General features: G+C 41.7%; 1 protein-coding gene across 4 annotated transcripts in view; it reads right to left on the reverse strand.

The window, feature by feature from the left end:
* Positions 1-19,749, reverse strand: part of RBMS1 (RNA binding motif single stranded interacting protein 1) — a 138,397-nt gene that overhangs the window by 58,164 nt on the left and 60,484 nt on the right. For all 4 annotated transcript variants that reach the window (XM_052675495.1, XM_052675497.1, XM_052675494.1 and 1 more), the window contains exon 2: positions 2,610-2,785. In XM_052675495.1, coding sequence (XP_052531455.1) covers positions 2,610-2,785 — 176 coding nt within the window. The remainder of the gene's footprint in view (positions 1-2,609; positions 2,786-19,749) is intronic.

Below are 19,749 nucleotides of genomic sequence, written 5' to 3' on the forward strand. Positions count from 1 at the left end.
GATAAGAGGTTTCTTTAGTGATTCACCAAAAATAATTACCCCAAATATAAATATGGCCAAAATTAGCACTACTAGCTAATTTTGGAGAGGGCAGGAACTACAGCAAACATACTGACTTAAGGAAATCGAAGTCTCTGTGTGGCCAGACTCACATACACAAAACTCTGCAGAGTTGTCTACATTGTATTCCAGGTGATTTTATCAAAACTCTGCAATAATCGTTGCTGAAAATAACTTTTCAGTGCAGTGCATGACACAAGTCCATGATGATGAGAGGGAAAATCTGTTCAGATCTGGCATTTGTAGTGACAATGACGTTCTTCAAACATTATTTCCTCAGCCCACAGGTGTTTTTCCATTTTGTTTGACAACAAGACAGAAAGCAAAGCCAGGGAATTTTTTCTGTACATCCACTGACAGCTGCTGCAGCCAGCCAGCCAGCTCTCTGCTGTACACAAAGCAGCTCCAACCATTCCCCACAGTGAGCTCAGCACCAAGGTTATAATTTGTAAATAATAGAATCTATTTCCAACACCACAGAACATATCTGCAGCTCTCTTCAGTGATATGCATAGAAAAGATTATTTCATGAAGTTTTCAAAAATTGTAAGCATCTGAAGAAGAAAGATTATTTCGGAGAGACTGCTGGACAGTACCAGGTGTGCTTTCAAGAATCGCTTTGCCCTCTGTACCCTGTAGGCTTAGCTTTGTAGGAAGGAATGATTTTGCATCTGAAACTTTTCATAGTCTAAAAAAGCAGTTATTTTTTTCTGTGAAAAGAGAGTGCAGTCACTTCTACCTTACTGAAACATCCATCCAGTTGCTAAGGGGCTCTACTGGCAGAGGAGTACCAGGCTCCTAGTAGATTACCCAGATTTTTGAGAGATGTTCCAAGCCTAAATTGTCTGGATATCTCACTTGGTTCCTCAGCAGAAATGGAGAATGTTGCTTCTTTTCCTCCCGAGTCAGATGTTTATCTGAAAAGCATCTCACGAGGAAGAAAAACAATGACCTTCAGAGTGCTTAGATTCACTTCAGAATTCATTTTGTAACAATGATATCTCCTAGAGGCCTTCAGAGAAAGATTCAGGAGTAACCATCACACAATAATAGTTACTGAACATCTCCAGTGCAAAATAACCTCCTAACTCTGCCCTAATCTGAGTGCACAAACCAAAGCTTTTTCATCATTTCAAAAGATGAAAATTGGGAGGGAAAAGTTCACTTCTGTTTAATAAAAAAAAAACCTAAAATTCAAGTGACAAGAGGCCATCATCAAATGGGAATTTGTGAAAACGTATGCTTTATCAACAAATCCTTTCAAAGTCAGATAAATTATGAATAATATGGATTGCATATACTGTCCACAAAATGACCAAATGGAATTTTTTTTTTTTAAAGACACAATAGCAAGTGGCCTTTACTATAATACTAGGATCATTGATGTAATCACTATCCTGAAAGTCCAAGTTTCATTTGAAAAAGGAAAAACATAAATTATTCTCTATAAACTACATGAGAGATTTTTCGCAATGTTAAAGAGCAAATGCATCTCGTGTAAGCTGGGATCCAAGACTTGCAGATTTCCCTGGCTATTTTGCTAACTAGTGTTGTGATCTTAGGCACATGCATTTACATACCATAGTTCCTTATCTGCTACAAGAAAACAGTATTACTCAGAGTTTCAGACAGTGCTGTTATATACAAATCCCAACGATTCTTCATTCATTCAGAACGGACCTGGATGTTTACTTAAAGGAAGCACTGCACAAATATGATCCAGATAATTTCAAAATGATTCAGAAAGTGTACTACACATTTCAGAACTGCTAAGTGCTCTAAAATGTCAGTAAAACATTTAAGATGATTTTAAACAGTACATACACAGCACAACTGAGCACAGTCTCTAGAGATCTGGACCACATTTAAAAGTAACTCAAAGGCAGGTGCTGCTGTAAAGATGAAGAAACAAACCCAAAATCTCACACAAGCAAAAATCTCATGTTAACAACATTGCCTAAAAACCTCCTGCTAAGCCAAGTCTCCCTGGATCTCCAGGCACCAGAAAGTATTCTCGTCCAGATCCACTTTTTAAAACCATAAATGTACTTGTACAGTAATGTACAGCCAATGTAAATTAGTCTGAAACTAGTATAAAACTTTCAAACACACATTATAATTTACAGTGATACAAACAATTGCTTGAGGAGTTTATAACAACAGATTATGTTAGCAGTGAACAGAGGAGAATTTCTATTGCAAGTTCTTAATAACAGGTTTCATGCTCAGGTGTTAATTTTCTTTTATCCATCATATCAACAGCATCAGGAAACAGTTTAGGTGACCATAACTTTTGCTCAAGCAATAGACTGCTTCTGTTCACCACCACACTTAAACATCCTTTGCTTCCAAACTGCCACAACCACTTTTTTCCTATTAATTTCCATGGAAGCTGAAACTTGCCATTATACTAAAGGATGTGGAGTTTTATTAACAAAAATAATAATAAATCAGTTTTTCTCCCCTTATAATCCAAACACTCATTCAGTATACCTACTACAAGCTTATAAGGTATAATTTTGTAATCTGTATTTAAGCATAGTACTTACGGTTGGCATAATTTTACCAGGTCCTGATCAGTGGTGTTTGGAGGCAGTGCTCTGATGTAAAGGTTTGTTTTACTTAATTGATCCCATCCTGAGTTGCTGCTGCTACTACTGTTGTTATTACTGCTGGTGGTGCTGGGACTAGGAGGAGCCATTGGGTGGGCTGGTACAATGGACTGCTGCAAAGGAAAAAGGGCGTTAGAGTGAACTGCAGAGAGCAATCTCAGCATGCACATTATCTCAGTCTACAGCAGCCTGGTTGCCATTCAGAGCACTGCGCTACAGCTGCAGTAGTCACTCCTGGATTCTAAACCCACTTTCCACTGGGTTTGGGACAGGATCTGTGGGCACACCTGACATACCCAGCTCTCAGCTGAAGCACGCTCAGTGCACGACGGATTTAAGTTATATATAAACTCTGCTGAATGCTGCTCATAGGATTTTATCTTTGTTGTGGCATCTGATGTGAAAAACAAAAAGAGGCTGTTCTAACAGGTACATACTACGTTTATTTTCTTCAGACTGTTCCACATCGTAAAGGGTTATTGTGGTAGATGTGAAGATTATGGTATTTCCTTCATCTATTCAGAAATATAAAAACAGTAAGAAGCCTCTTACGTTCCTCTGCTGCCTTTTAGTACTTCACGTGACACAATCTTATTTATTTTTAAGATAGAGAGAGAGCACAGACAGCTTAAGGTATAGACTTCAGTTGCGCGCCTCTGTGGAATTACTGCTGTTGATCTCAGTATTTGTGAGTTATTTCAATAATCTCAAGAAGAAGACCATATAATTCCAAACAATCAAAGTTTGAGAAGGAGATAAGCACATAAACACTTCACATAGTTCTCAGAATATCTAATGTAGTTGTTCTTAAAATCAGATCCCAGCAGAACTAGAAAATGCCCACATGGAAATCTGCAGTAGAGCAGTCTTCATCCTTTTCTTAAGCAACAGTATGGAGGTCACAGTACAAAAAGTACTAAAACCGGGTATACGGGGTTGTAAGAGAGAAATAGTGGAACATGACAGCTCAGGCTCCAGTTAAGTCCATACACAAGATCCTCACTGACAAAAAGGTCCTCTGCATGCAGCCCCCTTCCTGCAAAAGTCTGATCCTCCACAGCGCAGAAATCTCAGAGCAAAGAACATCCTTACAAGCTGCAGAGGTAATGCAGAAAAAAGAAAAGAAGAAAAAAGAATAATACAAATTGAAACACTGATGTGCAAGTAGACTCCTTTGCTCTTGCTCCTGTGCCACCCTCCTCTGTGGAGTCACACAAGCACTTGTGTGGCCATACCCTGAACTGAAGAATTAACACCCTGCTTTGGTTGACCACAGCAGGTAGGCGCAGCTTAGGCTGCCCCAGCCAGGGAGCCATGTGTGCACACAGGAGGGGCTACAGCTCGCCTTGGTTCCAAAGGGCTCAGGGAACTACAGCCTCAGCCAGGAAAGTGAAACCATTTGGGAGATAACCTTGGGAAATCAGAATGAAATTGGGAGTGGAAGCAAAGCAGAGAAGCCTTTGATCAGATACTTCAGGTTGATTACATGTTTCTTATTCATGTTTCCCTGGGAAGGTTTTGAAATCTTCTAATTCAGTGCAATGCAAAGCTTATTATGCAGCAATAATAGCCTGGAACAGCAAACTGCAACACACACTCAATGCAAAATCAACCATCAACATTGATATGGAGAAATGATTTTGTTGCCTAATGGAAGTGAGCTAAAAATGAAAGAAAAAAATGAAGAAAAAGAATGAAGTACATTCACAATCATTTAAAATCCCAAAACATTATCAGTATTCCATTGCCACTGAGCTGTTTTGTGTGGTTTGTGCTTTCGTTGTTGCTTTGTGGTGTGCATGATTTTATTTATTTATTTATTTTAAATCAATGGTTTTGGAAACAACAACTCTCTTTCAAAAGATTTACACTGCAAGCTGAAAAGCTGATACGGAATTTCTTCCAGGTTTGATTTAAAATGGGAACAAGATAAAACCCTCCCCTCCAAGTTTGTAATGGAAACATCGACGGATACTAACTACAGTGGCACGAGTCAGGCCATCAGAGTGCTCTGCTTCCCGTAACACCAGGCAATTACTTGCTGTGTTGAAGCAATGCAGAATGACATAGCAGAGACGTGGCACAGTGCCGCTGCTCTCACAGCCACTCACACAGGTTCCCAGAGCCACAGCTCTGCCATGCACCCTGCCCCACACGCACACCTACACAGCTCCTAGAGAAGCGAGCACACACGCATCAGTCACAGTGCCGACTGGTAATCACTACCAGAGCCTCCATTCTGTTCTGCAGCACCTTCAGTTCGGTTTTCAATTCTTGCAATGTTTTGCCCTTTAAGGCTTTGGTTTGTTCCGCTGTGGAACTGCAGTTCTGTACAGTGCTATCCCCAGCTTGGCAAAAGCAAGAGAGGAAAGCAAGCGTGCATGTATACAGACAGCAGCAATCCTAAATCTCTCCTCCTGCAATATATAAACACTGTGTTCTGAAAAATTTAAACTTCTGTTTAAGCACGAAGATGCTCTATGCTAGTGGTTACATCCAAACACCACGGGAATGTAAATATGATTACAGTTGTCTTCCAAAGTTTACAGACAGGTTTCTACTGCTTCCACACAAATCCATACCTCCACTAGCCCTAAAAGGCTTCACAAAACACAGATGCTTGACACACTTTTGCAGCTTGCAGAACCCTGCAGCCCAGCAAGCACAGACAGCTACCAAAGGGCCAGCAACTCCTGAAAGCCACACAGTTCATACATGCTTTTTACGCTGAAGCTTCATCTTAAAATCCAAACCACTACTTCTGCTCAGTTCCTGAAGAGACAGCCTGACAGCCAGAGGCTCTTCTCAGTTTGGGGCAGTTTGTGTCTCCCCGCCCAGCTTCAGTGAGGCAGCTCTGCAGGCACAGTTGCATCACCTCCCAATGGCACAAGCTGAGCCAATAGAGCTCACCTCCTCCACCACAGCTGCATCCCCACCTGGGCTGGTGCCAGCACAGCGATGTCAGTGAGGATGCATGACTTTTCTTCCACACCCCTGGCTAATACAGCACTCACTGGCAAGATGACTGCGGAGACCTGGCCAAGGGTTGGGGTTGTTTGTTTGGAAATAGCTTTCATGAATATTGACTGAAAGCTTTGCAAAACTGACTGCGGGCTTTGTATAGTTTGTTGTACAAACTGTAGTCTGCTGCTAGCTTGTAACTAAAGCGGCTCTTAAGATTTTATCACATGGGCTTCACTACACCTTGCAGTAATGTAACATAAGCAAAAATGTTGTTTTTAACTGCATCTTAAAACACTGGACGGGAACAGAGGAGGAAGAAGAGTATCAGTCCCTTTTCCTAGTGATAATATTCCTACTGGTAACAAACAAACTCGCCATGCTGGTTTCCCATTTCTTCCTCAGGTTCATTCCCAAGGACAGCATCCTTCCCATCACCTCCCCCAACACTAAATGAGAAGCCCAGCACATTGCAGTGTGAGCACCCCCAGCCCCAGCCAGCGGTGCCACTGCCCTGAGGCCCCAGCCACCCCTGCCTCACTGCAGCAGCTGTACCCCACGGGTACGGGTGGGAAGGAAAAGGAAGGAAAACGCTCGCTCCCTGGGGAGGGCCCCGCATGAAGGGCAGCCCCCTGCTTCTCTGTGCAGAGAAGCGAAATGGGAACAATCAGAAGCTGGAAAACCAGCTGTAGAACATAGTCATCTTTATATGAGCCATTCTTGTCTCTTATAAACCGCTCCGTGCTTGAGGACTGGAAATGAGTCAGAGCAGGATTTTGTCCGCCAAGGAGAAGAATCTTCTTTTTGTCAACAGGAAAAACACACACAAAAAACCCACCCAACCCAAACAAAGAGGAACAACCCTGAGAAATTCCTTGGACCTACGAGCTAAGCGATGCTGATCCTTGTGGCTTTTAGACTACAAAAGTTGAAGGAAACCCAAACAAGCAAAAGATACGGACCCAGATAACCACTGTCCCACAACAGAGCACAGTTATTATGGTAGCAACCTATTTAATTCTGTATCTTGGTGTTATAAAAACACATTTATAGAGTTATATAACATGGTAGCACTTAATTACAAGTTCCTTTGCACAGTGAAAATTCCTGATGGGAAAAATACCATGACTTACCATCAGAGCTAGTTCTCACACATCTACTCTAACTCAAACCATAAATTACAGTTTGCATTAACCACCCGATTTAGCCTGAACTTCGACTTGGATCACCTCGTAGTTTCAAAACCTCACCGCTAGTGTTTGCCCAGCATTGTTCAGGTGACTGCACCTCAAGTACCTGCTCACTCACCCCAAGTACCTGCTTTCCCTGCCCTGCTATGCTTAGCCTCTCTCATTTCACTAATCAGCATTTCGAAACAGTATCTTCAGTAACTGGCGTTGATTTAAAATCACTTTAAATTTTTGTGGACGTGTACAATGGTCATATAAATTTCTAAAGGACATAAATATGGAAAAATTATGGCTAAAAATTAAGCTAGGAGGTCAATGTATTTGTTTATGAACTCCACATGTACAAGGAAAGCCTGTGCTCAGGAAGATAGAAGATAGCATCTAGTGGAGAAAAAGACTGTCGCACTTAAGCATCTTAGGAAATAGGAGGTTGTCTGGAGTGAAACGATGTTCTGAACTGCAGGAACAAATCCAAATGTTCAAGAGGAACAACTGCTCTGTGGCAAAAACAGTTGCTTTATCAATTTCCTTTGGACCAGGAATCATTAAACCTTGATCACTCAGCCTCAGCCTGAAAACTGACAGCTGAAGCAGGGATGCCATTTTGAATGTCCCACACTACTCCATCTCATGTTTTCCATCATTGTGTCTGAAATGCTACTGCAAACAAAATTCCTGGAGGCCTCTCCAAGTCCTATTCTCAATGGACAAGAGTCAACCAGTAGGAATAAAACAATCTGCTGCTGCTGTCTGCATTCACATCTCCTCCCTCAGGGTAGGTTCTCTGACTGTTGTTCTTCAGTCTGTCAGTACTTGTCACAAAGATGCAGCAAGTCAGTTGCTTTCTAAGCATTTTCAGGATTAAGCTAATAAAAAAAATGCAGAGAGAATCTCAGGAGCTTTGTCCTCCAAATTCCCATTGAGAACTTTTTTGGGAGAAAAAAACATTGGACTTGCCCCCTCTTCTTCCTTTCTGCCTGAAGTTCATTTGCTTGGACTGAACACAATCTCAGTGATGCTGTAAGAGCCAACAGCATAGTTCCAGCAAGGGCTGCTTTACTGCATGAAGCTGAGACCATGGATGCTGTGTCTCATACTTGCACAGAGCTAATCACACACCCCAGATCCAAACCATCTCCGTTTACATAGTGAAGATGGTTGCTGGTGCTGCAGCAATAAGGAACAAGTAGGGGTTGGGGAGAGGCAGGACTCCGTGGGTGGAGGCTGGCATCAAGCAGAGACTCTCCCTATGATGAAACTTCACAGACAGCCCAGAAACACCTGGAGACGCAGCCCTGGGTTTCTCAAAAATAAATAAATAACTCTCTCTAAACCTTCCATGTTTTGGTGTGAAAGAACTGTGCCCAAAGTTTTATAGCTGGCACTCCAATAAAAACAGACAGCAAGAAAAAGGCTGAGAATCGAGCATTTAAAAATCAAGCTAAAGCCAAGTACTGCAGAAATGGTTTCTCTAAGTACAGACAGTATTTTCCATACTAAAAGAAAATATAAGGAAACAAAAGACAAAGATATCTCCAAAAGTAAACTCAATTTGAAGAAGGAGTCATTCTCATCTTGACTTTTGTTTTAATTAACATTTTCATTCTTCTCTGGTCATTCTGTTTTAACTCATCTGAGCTATCTTGCCCGTCAGAACCAGAAAACTTTCTGTCAAAACCAAGGGAAGCAGTCAATGCACTTTATTTCCTAAGTAAATTGGGAGGCTTTTTCTTGAAATACAGAAGTGCAGGAGTGAATAGGTGCTTTTCTTCATCTCTGTGTAAAAAGATGTTTATGGAGAGTGGTTCTATTAACAACGAAATGAGACAGCTTGGTACAAACCCTTAGTCACAGCTCAGAGGCTCCTAACAATTTCAGCCCTGGGCTTTCTGCTGCTAACCCAAACCCTCTCCCCACTGACAGCTATTTTGCTTCCTTTTGCTCAGGACAGTTTGAGGACAAACAACCAGTCACACTAACAGAGCAGCACTAAATTTCTCACCAGAAAGCAGCGATTACCAACAATGGAATGTGTCACTCCAACTTGTTACAAAATGCTATGTTCTCATCATTTTAGAGAGCTGGAACTAATACTATTTAAATTACATTCACTGAAGTTCGATAGAATGGCAATCTCCTGCCAGTAAGAAAACAAGTAAAGCTCCAAAGTCATGTATTTCTTTTTTTATGAAGAACTTGAAAAAGTGGGAGCATAATCATGGCAACACTGAAGTATGTGACAAAACCCACACTAATTTCATCCACTACATTCTTTTCCTACAAGAATGATTTTATTTTTTTTTTAAATCATTGTTATGTTTAATAAAAAAGGAGCTCTAACTTGGGGAAGGCAGGAGAGGCTGCAACAACATTGCAGAGGAGGCAGGAAGAGCTCCTCCTGGCTCACGTAGCTCTTCTCAGTGATAATGAGAAAACTTCAAAGCTCCCAGGAGCTCAGCTCCTCTACCAAGCTCATCCCATCCGGGATTTTTTAGTGCTCCACTGACTGACTCCCCTCGTCCAGAGGAGAATAAAAGACAATGGATAGGATCTGTGCTGCTGCACAGAAGCTATCACAAAGGAGCAAGAAGGCAGTGCTGAACTGGCTAAGCCCCCATTCCTCTGCAGAAGCTGTTAGTACTCTTCCCTCTTCTGCTTGCTCATCACGAATCATAGTATCCTCGTCCCTCTAGTTTAGACTTGGATTCCCTGAAACAATGTGTTGGTACCATGCCCTAGCTGTGACAACACCGTGGACACATTCAAAGTAAAATATTTGAGTTTTAGTTTCTGCAACAGGCTGGAACAAGTCAATGGTTAATCTCAGTTCAAACAACAGGAGAAAGTCAAGATGCTGAAGTACTCAAAGAAAGAGAGGTTGGTACTGAGATCTACTGGACAGAAAAACACATACATGTTTTTGTGGTTAGCCCTTCATTAAGCAATAGACATAAAAGAATTCCCTGCCAACTTCCTTCTTGACTCTAGTAAATACAGAGACCTGCTTCCTTCGGTGCAACCAGCCAAGGCTTTTTACTCAGGATCCAGACAGAAAACAGTACTGAATCTCTAGACTAGGTTGAAGCTTCTGTTCCAGGCTGAGCATTCAATCCACAATTAGAAGGAAACACATCCCTTTATAGAGGAGCTTAACTCACATTCATGCAAGGCTCTGAAAGTCCAGCATGTGGCACTGAATACGAATATCAAAAATAATAACTCCCTTGCATTACACACCTACTGGTACACCTTACAAGCAGAGTATAAAATCCTACAAGATATGCAATGAAATGCCAGAGGTAAGCACATAGAGGGGTTCTCAAAGCATTGAGGGCAAAACCTAGATGGCTTAAGGCAAAAAAGTGCAGAAATAAGGCATTTGCACATTCCTCCGACAAGCAACTATTTTAAGAGGAGACAGTGTAAGAGGTTTAGACATCCCGACACTACATGCTCACAGCAGTCCCTTCTCACTGTGTGTATGACTTTTCTTAAACATTCATAGAACAGGAAACTTCTACTCAGTGCCACCATTTAAAAACTCTTCAGGCGTTGGCCCAAAGCAGATTAATATCAAGCAGAAAAAACAAGTTTTCAGGCAATTGTTCTGCTTCATGAAAGCAGTTGAATTCCCAGGATATGAAAAAAATAAAATAATGAGGCAAACTGCAGCTGACACATATAGAACTCCATAAATAGTTTCACTTCTCAGTCAGCCGTCTCATGCCTTGCAATTTTTATTTATTTTTTCTTTTTTTTTTCTTTTTTTTAAGAGGAAGAGGAGGACCCAGGGAATTTCACAGCAGTCAGCTAAGCTTCAATTCCCGGAAATATTCTGGAACAGATTATTAAACAATCAGTTTACAAGAATCTGGATGGTAATAGAATGAGAAAAAAAAAAAAGCAGACAGAAAAGATCTGTCAGAAACAGATCACATCATCAGAACAATCTAATTTTCTTTGCTGCCAGATAACCAACTTAGTGGGTAAGGCAGAAGCAGTAAATATATATAGATCTTGACTGAGACCTCTGACACCGTCCCACATGATATTTTTCATCAGCAAGAACAGGAGATATTGCCTGGATCAGCAGTTCCTTCCTAATGCACTCTGCAGCAGAAAAGACGGCACAGGCAGGGGAGCAGCATGAGCAATGCACTCATCAGCTGCTCAGCTCACACTGCCCAGGGAGGGGAAGAAGCAGAGCAAAAGGCACTGAGAAGCACTGCTGATCCCACCACTTGCTCTTTCTCCCAGCTCTTAAATGCATGATACATCCACACCTGTTTGTTTTTAACCACTTCTTAGTGAGCAAATCTGCCCTATACAGTACTGAAGATCAGAAGGTATACCAATTCCTCACAATAGAAAATATTGTTATGATAGTGGGTTATTTCCATCATTTTTTTTTCCAAAAAAGAAAAATTAAAAACAGTCCAATATCTCCTATAATCAAAAATCCAAAAGAAAGATTAATGCAATCAATTCCTATTTGGTAAATTTAGAAATGGCTGCCCTGAGAACTGAAAATAAATAGCATGCATTATCCCTTTACCTTACTTCATTTATAGCATAGCTCAGACTCCTGCACTAAGGCAGAACCTCAGCTCAGCTGTGACTTCATTCACCTTTTGTGCCATCCATTATCTAGTTGGAACTTTTGCCTCCACTGCCAACAAATGGGGCCACGGACAATATTCAATATAATCCAAAAGTGACTGCTGTCAAGTATCTATGTTCACAACAAGTTAAGATGCATATTTTTATGGGCGCAGGTAATTAAGTTCGTAGTTTCATAAACGGAAGCAGTAAATATGCAACACTCATGAAGTCACTCCCACTTCTCAGCAATTTGGGATGTCATGCGTCATCTCATCCCAGCAGCTGGCCAGCTAACTCAGTATCTCACAAAGTTGCTGCCCGCATTCCAAGTACCACATTAGAAAAAGAGCATGCTACAGACATGGAGATAACTTGGGCTTATCCAGAGAACCGCTTGAATATCTGTAATACTGGCAGCACAGTAACAGCACGTCTGACCAACCTCTCCTTTAAGAGAATGCAGAAAAAAAATGTTCTCATAAAAATTCCACATGAGAGAAAAACAAACCCACAGCACTTTCCTGAAGTATTTTTTACTGTTCTTTTATATTACAAGTAATAAAGATTTCTATTAGGCTCTCATAGATATTGTCGCTTACTTACAAAGCATCACAGGCTTCAAGAAGCACGCACATAAACTTCACAGTTTTTTATTTCAGCCTTTCTTACATTTTTTCCCAAAGAAAAAAATAATTCTCCTCCCTCTCCTCCCCCCCCCCCCAAAAAAAAAAAAAGCAATTTCAGCATTCTGCTCATCTGGACAGCCTACCCACCTTCCCTCCATAGACAGCAATTATGGGACAGAAACAGCACAGCACTGAAGATGCATGTCAAAAGAAGCATCTGCTTTTTTGGCAAACTCCACACTGTTGGTGGCACTTGAATTATTGCTACACTGTTTGTCACAGGGTTAGACCACAGATGGCTCTTTTGGCTGACATGGGATCCGCTATGTCATTTTCTGTTTATTGAAGTTAAGAAATAAATTGAAGAACTTGTGCCTGGCCACGTACAAGGGAGTCAGTTTGTATTCACATCCCTTTGTCTGCGAATGCGGGTCCCATATGGGCAGGGTACCATACCAGCACTGCAGCAGCATTGTTAGTCTGCACCCCTCTATGCTATTTCAAAGAACAAAACATATCTTCTTTTTGGCAAAGCCATCATTTTGCTGTGCCAGTATTTAACGTGCAGTAACCCCCCAGCCTATTCCTGCCTCTCCTGCTGTGTTCTTTGAAGAAGCGGATGGGAGCGTACAGGCAGCTGGCTCCAGCCCTTTCTGTTACGTTCCTAAATCTTAATCTGCCTCTGGCAGCCAGCGCCCATCTCCCACAGCCAGTAGCATCTGCAGAAGGAAAGGGCATAAAAAGCCCTCCAGAATAAAAGCCAGTTTGGTAACACCTCATCGCCAAGACTGAATCCAGACAACCCCAGGAACACATCCTTTTCAGCTGCATAATTTATGCTTTACACTATGGACCAGTTTAAATATTTTATACTTCCTGCTCTGTTTGCAAATGTTTTTCTTTTTTGAAACTCCTAATGCATTGCATCTCCAGACTTAACTACTGCACAGGCACTGGCAAAGAATAAAGTAGCAGAGAAACACTGTACAAGTGCAACAGTGAGGGTTTCCATCAGCCTGGCACCGAGTGGTCCCACCCTGTTGCTCAGCAGCTTGTTAAGTGCCTGCAGTAACACCTATGTAAGTCAGAAGGGCAGCATCTCACACTGCAGGGATGAATGACTTCCGAAAGTGCTGGACACCAGGGATATGTAACTGAGCACCACTGCCCTCCTTCCCTGCTCCACTACACGGTCCTTCGTAACATTTCTCTATGTTTCAAAGCTGACTGCTAGTTTTCCTCAGTACTCTCGTAAAGATGCAGAAGTAATCTATTGTTTCCTTTTTCTCAAAAACAAACAGAAACACACAAAGGAAAGACATCTGATCACAACTTTGATTTCAGGAGAAAAGTTTGATTTCCTTACTTTTTCCTGAAAACAGCTCCTATCTGCTGCAGTACTATCTCTCAGAGGATGCAAGCAGCCAATGACACAACTGCAGGGAAAGCTCAAGCATTTAGCTTTAACAGTAACTGCAGCCCCTTTGGTAACAGCCCTACCCATAGTGTGTTATCTGTTCCCCAAATGGTTCAAAGCTGCCTGTCCATCTAGCACAACAGGTACAGAGATCAGTAACAACTCTCTTACAGCAGGCTCCCCGGGAAGATAAAGCTATAAGGCAGTCCAGGCCTGCAGTACCATGAGGGATGAACAAGAGCAAGATCAGTGGCAACTTTTCAAATGACTCCTTACGTAAGGAATTGCCAGTTAGCTGCATTTACACACATCAGCCTCGTTCCACTTCCACCTGTAGTTCTGCCTCCATTTGCACTGAAGACTTTTATAAATTCCAATACTGTATAAAATGGACAAACCAGAGAGCAGAACATACTATGTTGGCAAACCTTCCAAAGCAAGGCTTCTCTACAGAGTACCATTGAGCAAATTCTGCTTGGTTTGCACACTGCAACTAACATGCCAGTTTTCTCTGGATTTTAATGAGGCTGTGTGTAGCACATACATGGCTGCAAATGAAATTCCTGAAGTTTTCTAAATGACTCCTGAGACCCTACATAACATCTTAAAACTCGGAAGCTCAAATCTCACTAGAAAAGAACTGGAGTCAAACATTACTGTTTTTACAACATTTGCTCCCCTTGTATCGTTTTTCATCGCACAACAGGTGCTGCAGACCCCATGCAAAGGGCAGTGTGGGTGCATGTCTGCATCAAACCAGCACAAGAGGGATGTGGAAATGGTGCTCACCCACAGCTTTTTGTGATGCAACTGGAGCTGCAGTGATGCAAGAGCTGAGGAAGAGCTGCATGTCATGGAGAACCACTTCTAACAACTGGGACCAGTGGCTATCTGTTGTCTTCTGATACTTCACAGAGATGACTTCTCTTACAGGTTTATAAGAAAGTCCACCACAATGGCTTGCTTACAGCTTTGTAACAGTGATCCATTTCTACAAGCCTGCGACACAACAGACACATATATTCACACACAGGACCTCCCTCTGCCCATTAGGAACAGAAAGATTCACACAACTTTCCCCATGTAGCATGTGGCCATTTACCTTTGCACAGGCACCACAGAACAAGACTAAAATCAATTTAGCATGACTACATTTAACCCCTGGAAAAGACAGAAACAAAAAAAAGCTTCTCTGGTCAATGAGTTGTTCAGACAGATAACCAACAACTTTTATCCACAGCGGCTCCTACTACTGAAATGCTGCTTTGGAACAATTTTGGAGACATTGTAGACAACCTCAGACTGAGTTGTTCAGGAAACACTGGTTGCAAAACACAGAGCTTGAAAAGCAGCAAGAAACTTTGAATATGTCTATCTATTTGTTATCACCATACTGCCCACACACATAGCAACGATATCAGTGTTCTTTCAGACCTGTGCATCCCATCCACCAGGATACTGAAACCAATTAAAGATCATTTCACTGCCGATCACTAAGGCAGCATCACACACCACACTTCCTACTTCTGCAGAAGCCGTACACCCAGCCCAGCTCCTGCAGGGGCTGGTGGTGCCATGCCATGATATGGTAGCTGCACAGCTTTGGAGAGCAGTTGGTCCCAGAAAGGATGATATCTGCCTCTCAAAGCTATGAGCAGTTCTCTCTGCTACATTGTAGCCCTTTTTATTTGAAACCAAATTTGGAAGCTCCAAGCTCACTGCACACCAAATCTGCAGTCAAACTACTTACAGATAACTACCAGCTGACTGTTTTTTATATGCCCAGTCAAAGGAAAAAAAAAAAAAAAGAAAAAAAAAAAGAGGGCACATTTTTAAATTAGCAATATTACTTCAAGGATATTTGCATTCTTTTCATCTACTGCTTTCCACTACTTAAGGATCTACACCCACAAAGAAGGTAACCCAGAGCACCAAACGCCCTTGGTCAGACACGGCCCTTCCCTAACAGCACGCCTTCCATTAACAGATCTCTGACCCTGCAACAAATGCAATAATGTGGCTCTGAGCCACCCCACTTTGGGTCAGAGGAATGCAGAGGCAGAACAAGGCTGAGGGTACGAATACCTCTGTCTGGGGCTGCCAGTGAGAGTACCACTGAGCATAATGCAGCTGCACCCCTAGTTGTGGCTGTTGCCATTAATTAGTCAAATGCCTACAGAACTTCACATCTAATTCTCGGGGTCAACTTAAGCCATGGAGAAAGGTAACTTAAGTCAGACCCTATTTAAACAACAAGCTTTCAGACTAAAGACAGTTCTGGGTAGTTAGCTAGTTCTGTTGTTGAAAGCTGTCTTGGGCAGCACGCAGAGCCCCATGACCCAGAGAAATTGGCTTAAGAAGTCTTTTTAAAGCACAAAGTTGCTGAACACTGATTAAAAACAATCTGGGGATGAGCTCTTTTGAACTTTGAGCTAGAAAAAAAGAAAAGTGTGACACATTTTGTTAAAAAGTATTAGGGAATCTAACCAATAAATGCATTCAATCCTCTTTATGCAAAGTTACTTCAAAAAAAAAAAAGTTAAGTGCTTCCCTAAGAGAAAGTGATCAAGGGTTTAGAGATGAGGAGGAGTCCTTCTGTGCATGGAAGCAATTCACAACACTAACACATCAGATCTGGGGTGTTTATGAAACAAAGCCAGGAGCTAGCTAAGATCAGCCTAGCAGAATCCAGCACCCAGTCTGATTTTATAACTAATAAGTTCCTTCTCTTTGCAAATAAGGAAACCTGGATTCCTTCAGCAGGATGACAGTCCTGAAGCTGCAAAGGAAAGCAGGATTAGAACCAAAGACTCACTCTTAAAAATTGGGGTGAGATTTCCATAGGTAAGCAAGCTCTGGTGGAGCTCCCCAGCAGACCCCTACCTGCACCAGTGGAATCACTCATCCTCACCAACCTCTTACCATCTGACTGCAGGCTGCAGTAGGAGAAGCACAGATGGCCAAAATTTTTCAAACGTTGTTGATTGGGTGTTTTAAGGAAAAGAAAAAGTCAACTTTCATTAGCTGAATTTTCTGGGAGAAGTAGGATTTACAGCCAGAGACAAGGAAAAAGGCAGTAGAAAGGAGTGCAAAAGGGGTTGTCACAGCCATAGGTAGGCATGGAGCCCGCAAGTGGCTGCTGAGGGAGGGACCACAAACTGCAATCACACTTCAAGGAACAGCTCTGTAAGACAGCTGAAAGCAACAGCCCTGCCCTCACAGGGGAAAAAAAGAAAAAAAGAAAAAGAAAAAAAAAGGAAGATCAGACTCCTTCTTTCACCATCAGCGTTGACTCATGGAAACAGTAACAGTACAGCATCAGACAAATAACCAGAAATGAAACCAGCTTCAGTTTTACACACAAACCACAGCAAATACATTTGGTACCCACGTCTGTAACTAAACCTTACGAGTACAGCGACAAGCAGCATGCACGAGCCCACTTGCTCAATCTTGGGTGAAATCCTGCCTCTGTAACCACATGAAGTGATGCTGCTCTGGCTTTAGGGTCAGATTTAACTTTCAAACTTATCTGAAACAACTGTGAATTATTCTTCCTTATAGAGCTGAGATGGTTATCCCTTATTGGATCCAATACTTGAGAACTGCTGTAAACTTTTTTTCTGTAATGACAATCTCCTCCAACATCTTTGTGCATGCTTCCAAAAAACCTTTTGTCATTCTGCCTGCTTTATTTATTATTTCCTGTTCTTCTTGAAATTTGGAATTCTTATTGGAATAATGCAAACAAAAGGCCTGTTCTAACTTCCTTTCATGGTACTTATCAAATTTTTCTTCTGTTTTCCTTTCTAAAAAGAAACTTCTTTTTACTTCAACTTCCTTGAAACTTCTTTCTTGCTTGGAAGTAAGCAATAAACATATATATGCACACACATCTATACACACTTCGTAAACTCCAATAACTCTGACTAGTTTTCAGTTCTAGGGGAAAAATGGTTTTAAGTGGTTAAAAAATTTAATTCAGACATCTGAAACTCAAGCAATATAACACAGACTTTAAATTAAAATGTCGGTGACGTCATAGTTCATGACAATTAATGGTTCCATCACAAAATTTAGTATGCAAGTTAAATTACAAATGTTTAGCAACTGTACACTGAACAAACACAGGATAGTATTCTTTGCTGTGTGTTAAGTTAAAGGAAGCAACACTCCAGATAGCTGTTGGGTGAATGTCTGCCCGCATAATGAATCACTCAGACACTGCAGATCATTGTTAATTCTGAAATGAAAATTAGGAGAATTAGCTAACACCTAGGAAGACTTCCAGATGTACTGCTAATACAACACTAAATACATGAGGAATTCCACAGCCAAGATAGAGTGGTCCTGGCAGCACAGATAATAGTACAGCTCAAACATACAAACAATTACAGCTCCAACTGCATAAGTGAAGCAGGCAGTGCCTCCAGCACTCACCAGCATATTTAGACACACGTGCGCTGTGTATCAGCCCAGCTGGCACAAACAACTGCAGCACCTGTGTGCAGCAGCCTCAGTTTCTGGCTGTTTCACTTGCACAGTGTCTGGTGCTGTAGAAACAGATGATGAACACTTAGACGTCAAACACAACTCAGAAATAAACTATGCCATTTGGGCACAAAGCCTGGTCCATCCACACTGTCCTCAGTACAAGAATTCACCGGAGGAATTTTGTCTCTGAACAAATCAAAAAAATGCAGATAAAAGAAAATACTCCAAATTAATGATCAACTCTTAAATACTATAACAAAAGGGTATCTCCAGGCTAACAGCAAACATTTTAAGAAAATTAATCATTTGCCTCTACTTCTTGCACAAATACTGTTCTGAGCAACTGCTTTCAGCTTTGTTCTATAATGTGGGCAATTTCAATAAATAATATTTTTAATCAGAATATTCAGCTCCTATCTATGTCAATCTTATCAATCTTTGCAATTGTTGGATTTTTAATGCTAATAATCTTGTAAGCCATTACTAGTTTGCCACATCAGTCCCAGTAAACTGAAGTTGGAATGCGCCTTACATTGACTAGAAGAATAAACTGAAACATTTGAGAATATATCATTCAGTTGGATTTCAGAAGTAAAATGGGACAACGGAATTAAAATGGGAAACCTCCTTAAGGAGGGAAAAATATGAGGTTTATTTAGCAGGAGAGATGAGGCCACAGAACCACTACAACTACCAGATTAAAAAATGTGCAAAATCTAGACTCTGGAACTTGAAGGAGTTATTCCTGCTCTGAGCAATATTTCGATGTCTGGACTCTTCCCTACCGCACACTAAACTTCTGCTTAGAAAGGAAGCCTACTACTAAGAGAAAAACAATATCTTCTTTTCAAAACTAGAGTTCTAGGCAGTTCTACCAGTCTAATTCCTTGCCAAAATGAATTCCGTCATTGTTATTAATCTGGAAATATCAGTAAGAGTATTCATGTGAACATTCACATAGACTGTGAAGAAACTACTCACACAGCAAATGATGAGCAGAATTTGAGCATGAGATTTTACAACTCTGAATAATCTGCTTTATCTTGAGCTTTAAAAGACTGACTTAAAACCAAATGAGGTTCAACAAGCTAAGTGCAGGGTGTCGCACTGGGGTCTGGGCAATTCCAGATATGTGCACAGACTGGTAGAAAAACTCATTGAGAGCAGCTCTGCAGAGAAGGACTTGGGGGTTCTGGTGGACAAAAAGCTGGACAAGAGCCAGCAATGTGCTCCTGCAGCTCTGAAGGTCAACAGCAGCCTGGACTGCATCAACAGAGGGCTGGTAGCAGGGCAAGGGAGGTGATTGTCCCTCTCTGCTCTGCTCACATGAGTCCCACCTGTGGTACTGCAGCCAGGTCTGGGGCCCCCAGAATAAGAGACACAGATCTGCTCAGAGGGCTGGAACACCTCCTCCTACACAGAAAGGCTGAAGGAGCTAGGCTAGTTCAGTCTGCAGAAGGCTTCATGGAGAACTCATTGTGGCCTTCCAGTACTTGAAAGGAGTTTAAAAACAGGAAGGGGACTGACCTTTTACATTGCCTGACAGTGACAAGAAGGAATTGATTTAAACTAAATGAGGGGGGATTTAGGTTAGATGTTAGTAAGAAATTCTTCGCTGAGAGTGTGGTGAAGCCCTGGCACAAGCAGCCCAGAGAAGCTGCAGATACCCATCCCTGGAGGTGCCCAAGGGCAGGTCGGATGGGCCCTGGATAGCCTAAGCTTGTGGGTGGCAACCAGCCCACAGTAGGGGCTGGGACTCAATGATCTTAAAAGTCTCTTCCAGTTTG

The sequence above is a fragment of the Tympanuchus pallidicinctus genome, unplaced genomic scaffold (assembly GCF_026119805.1).
Source record: "Tympanuchus pallidicinctus isolate F22 unplaced genomic scaffold, pur_lepc_1.0 scaffold15, whole genome shotgun sequence".
In the NCBI taxonomy this organism is placed as follows: domain Eukaryota; kingdom Metazoa; phylum Chordata; class Aves; order Galliformes; family Phasianidae; genus Tympanuchus; species Tympanuchus pallidicinctus.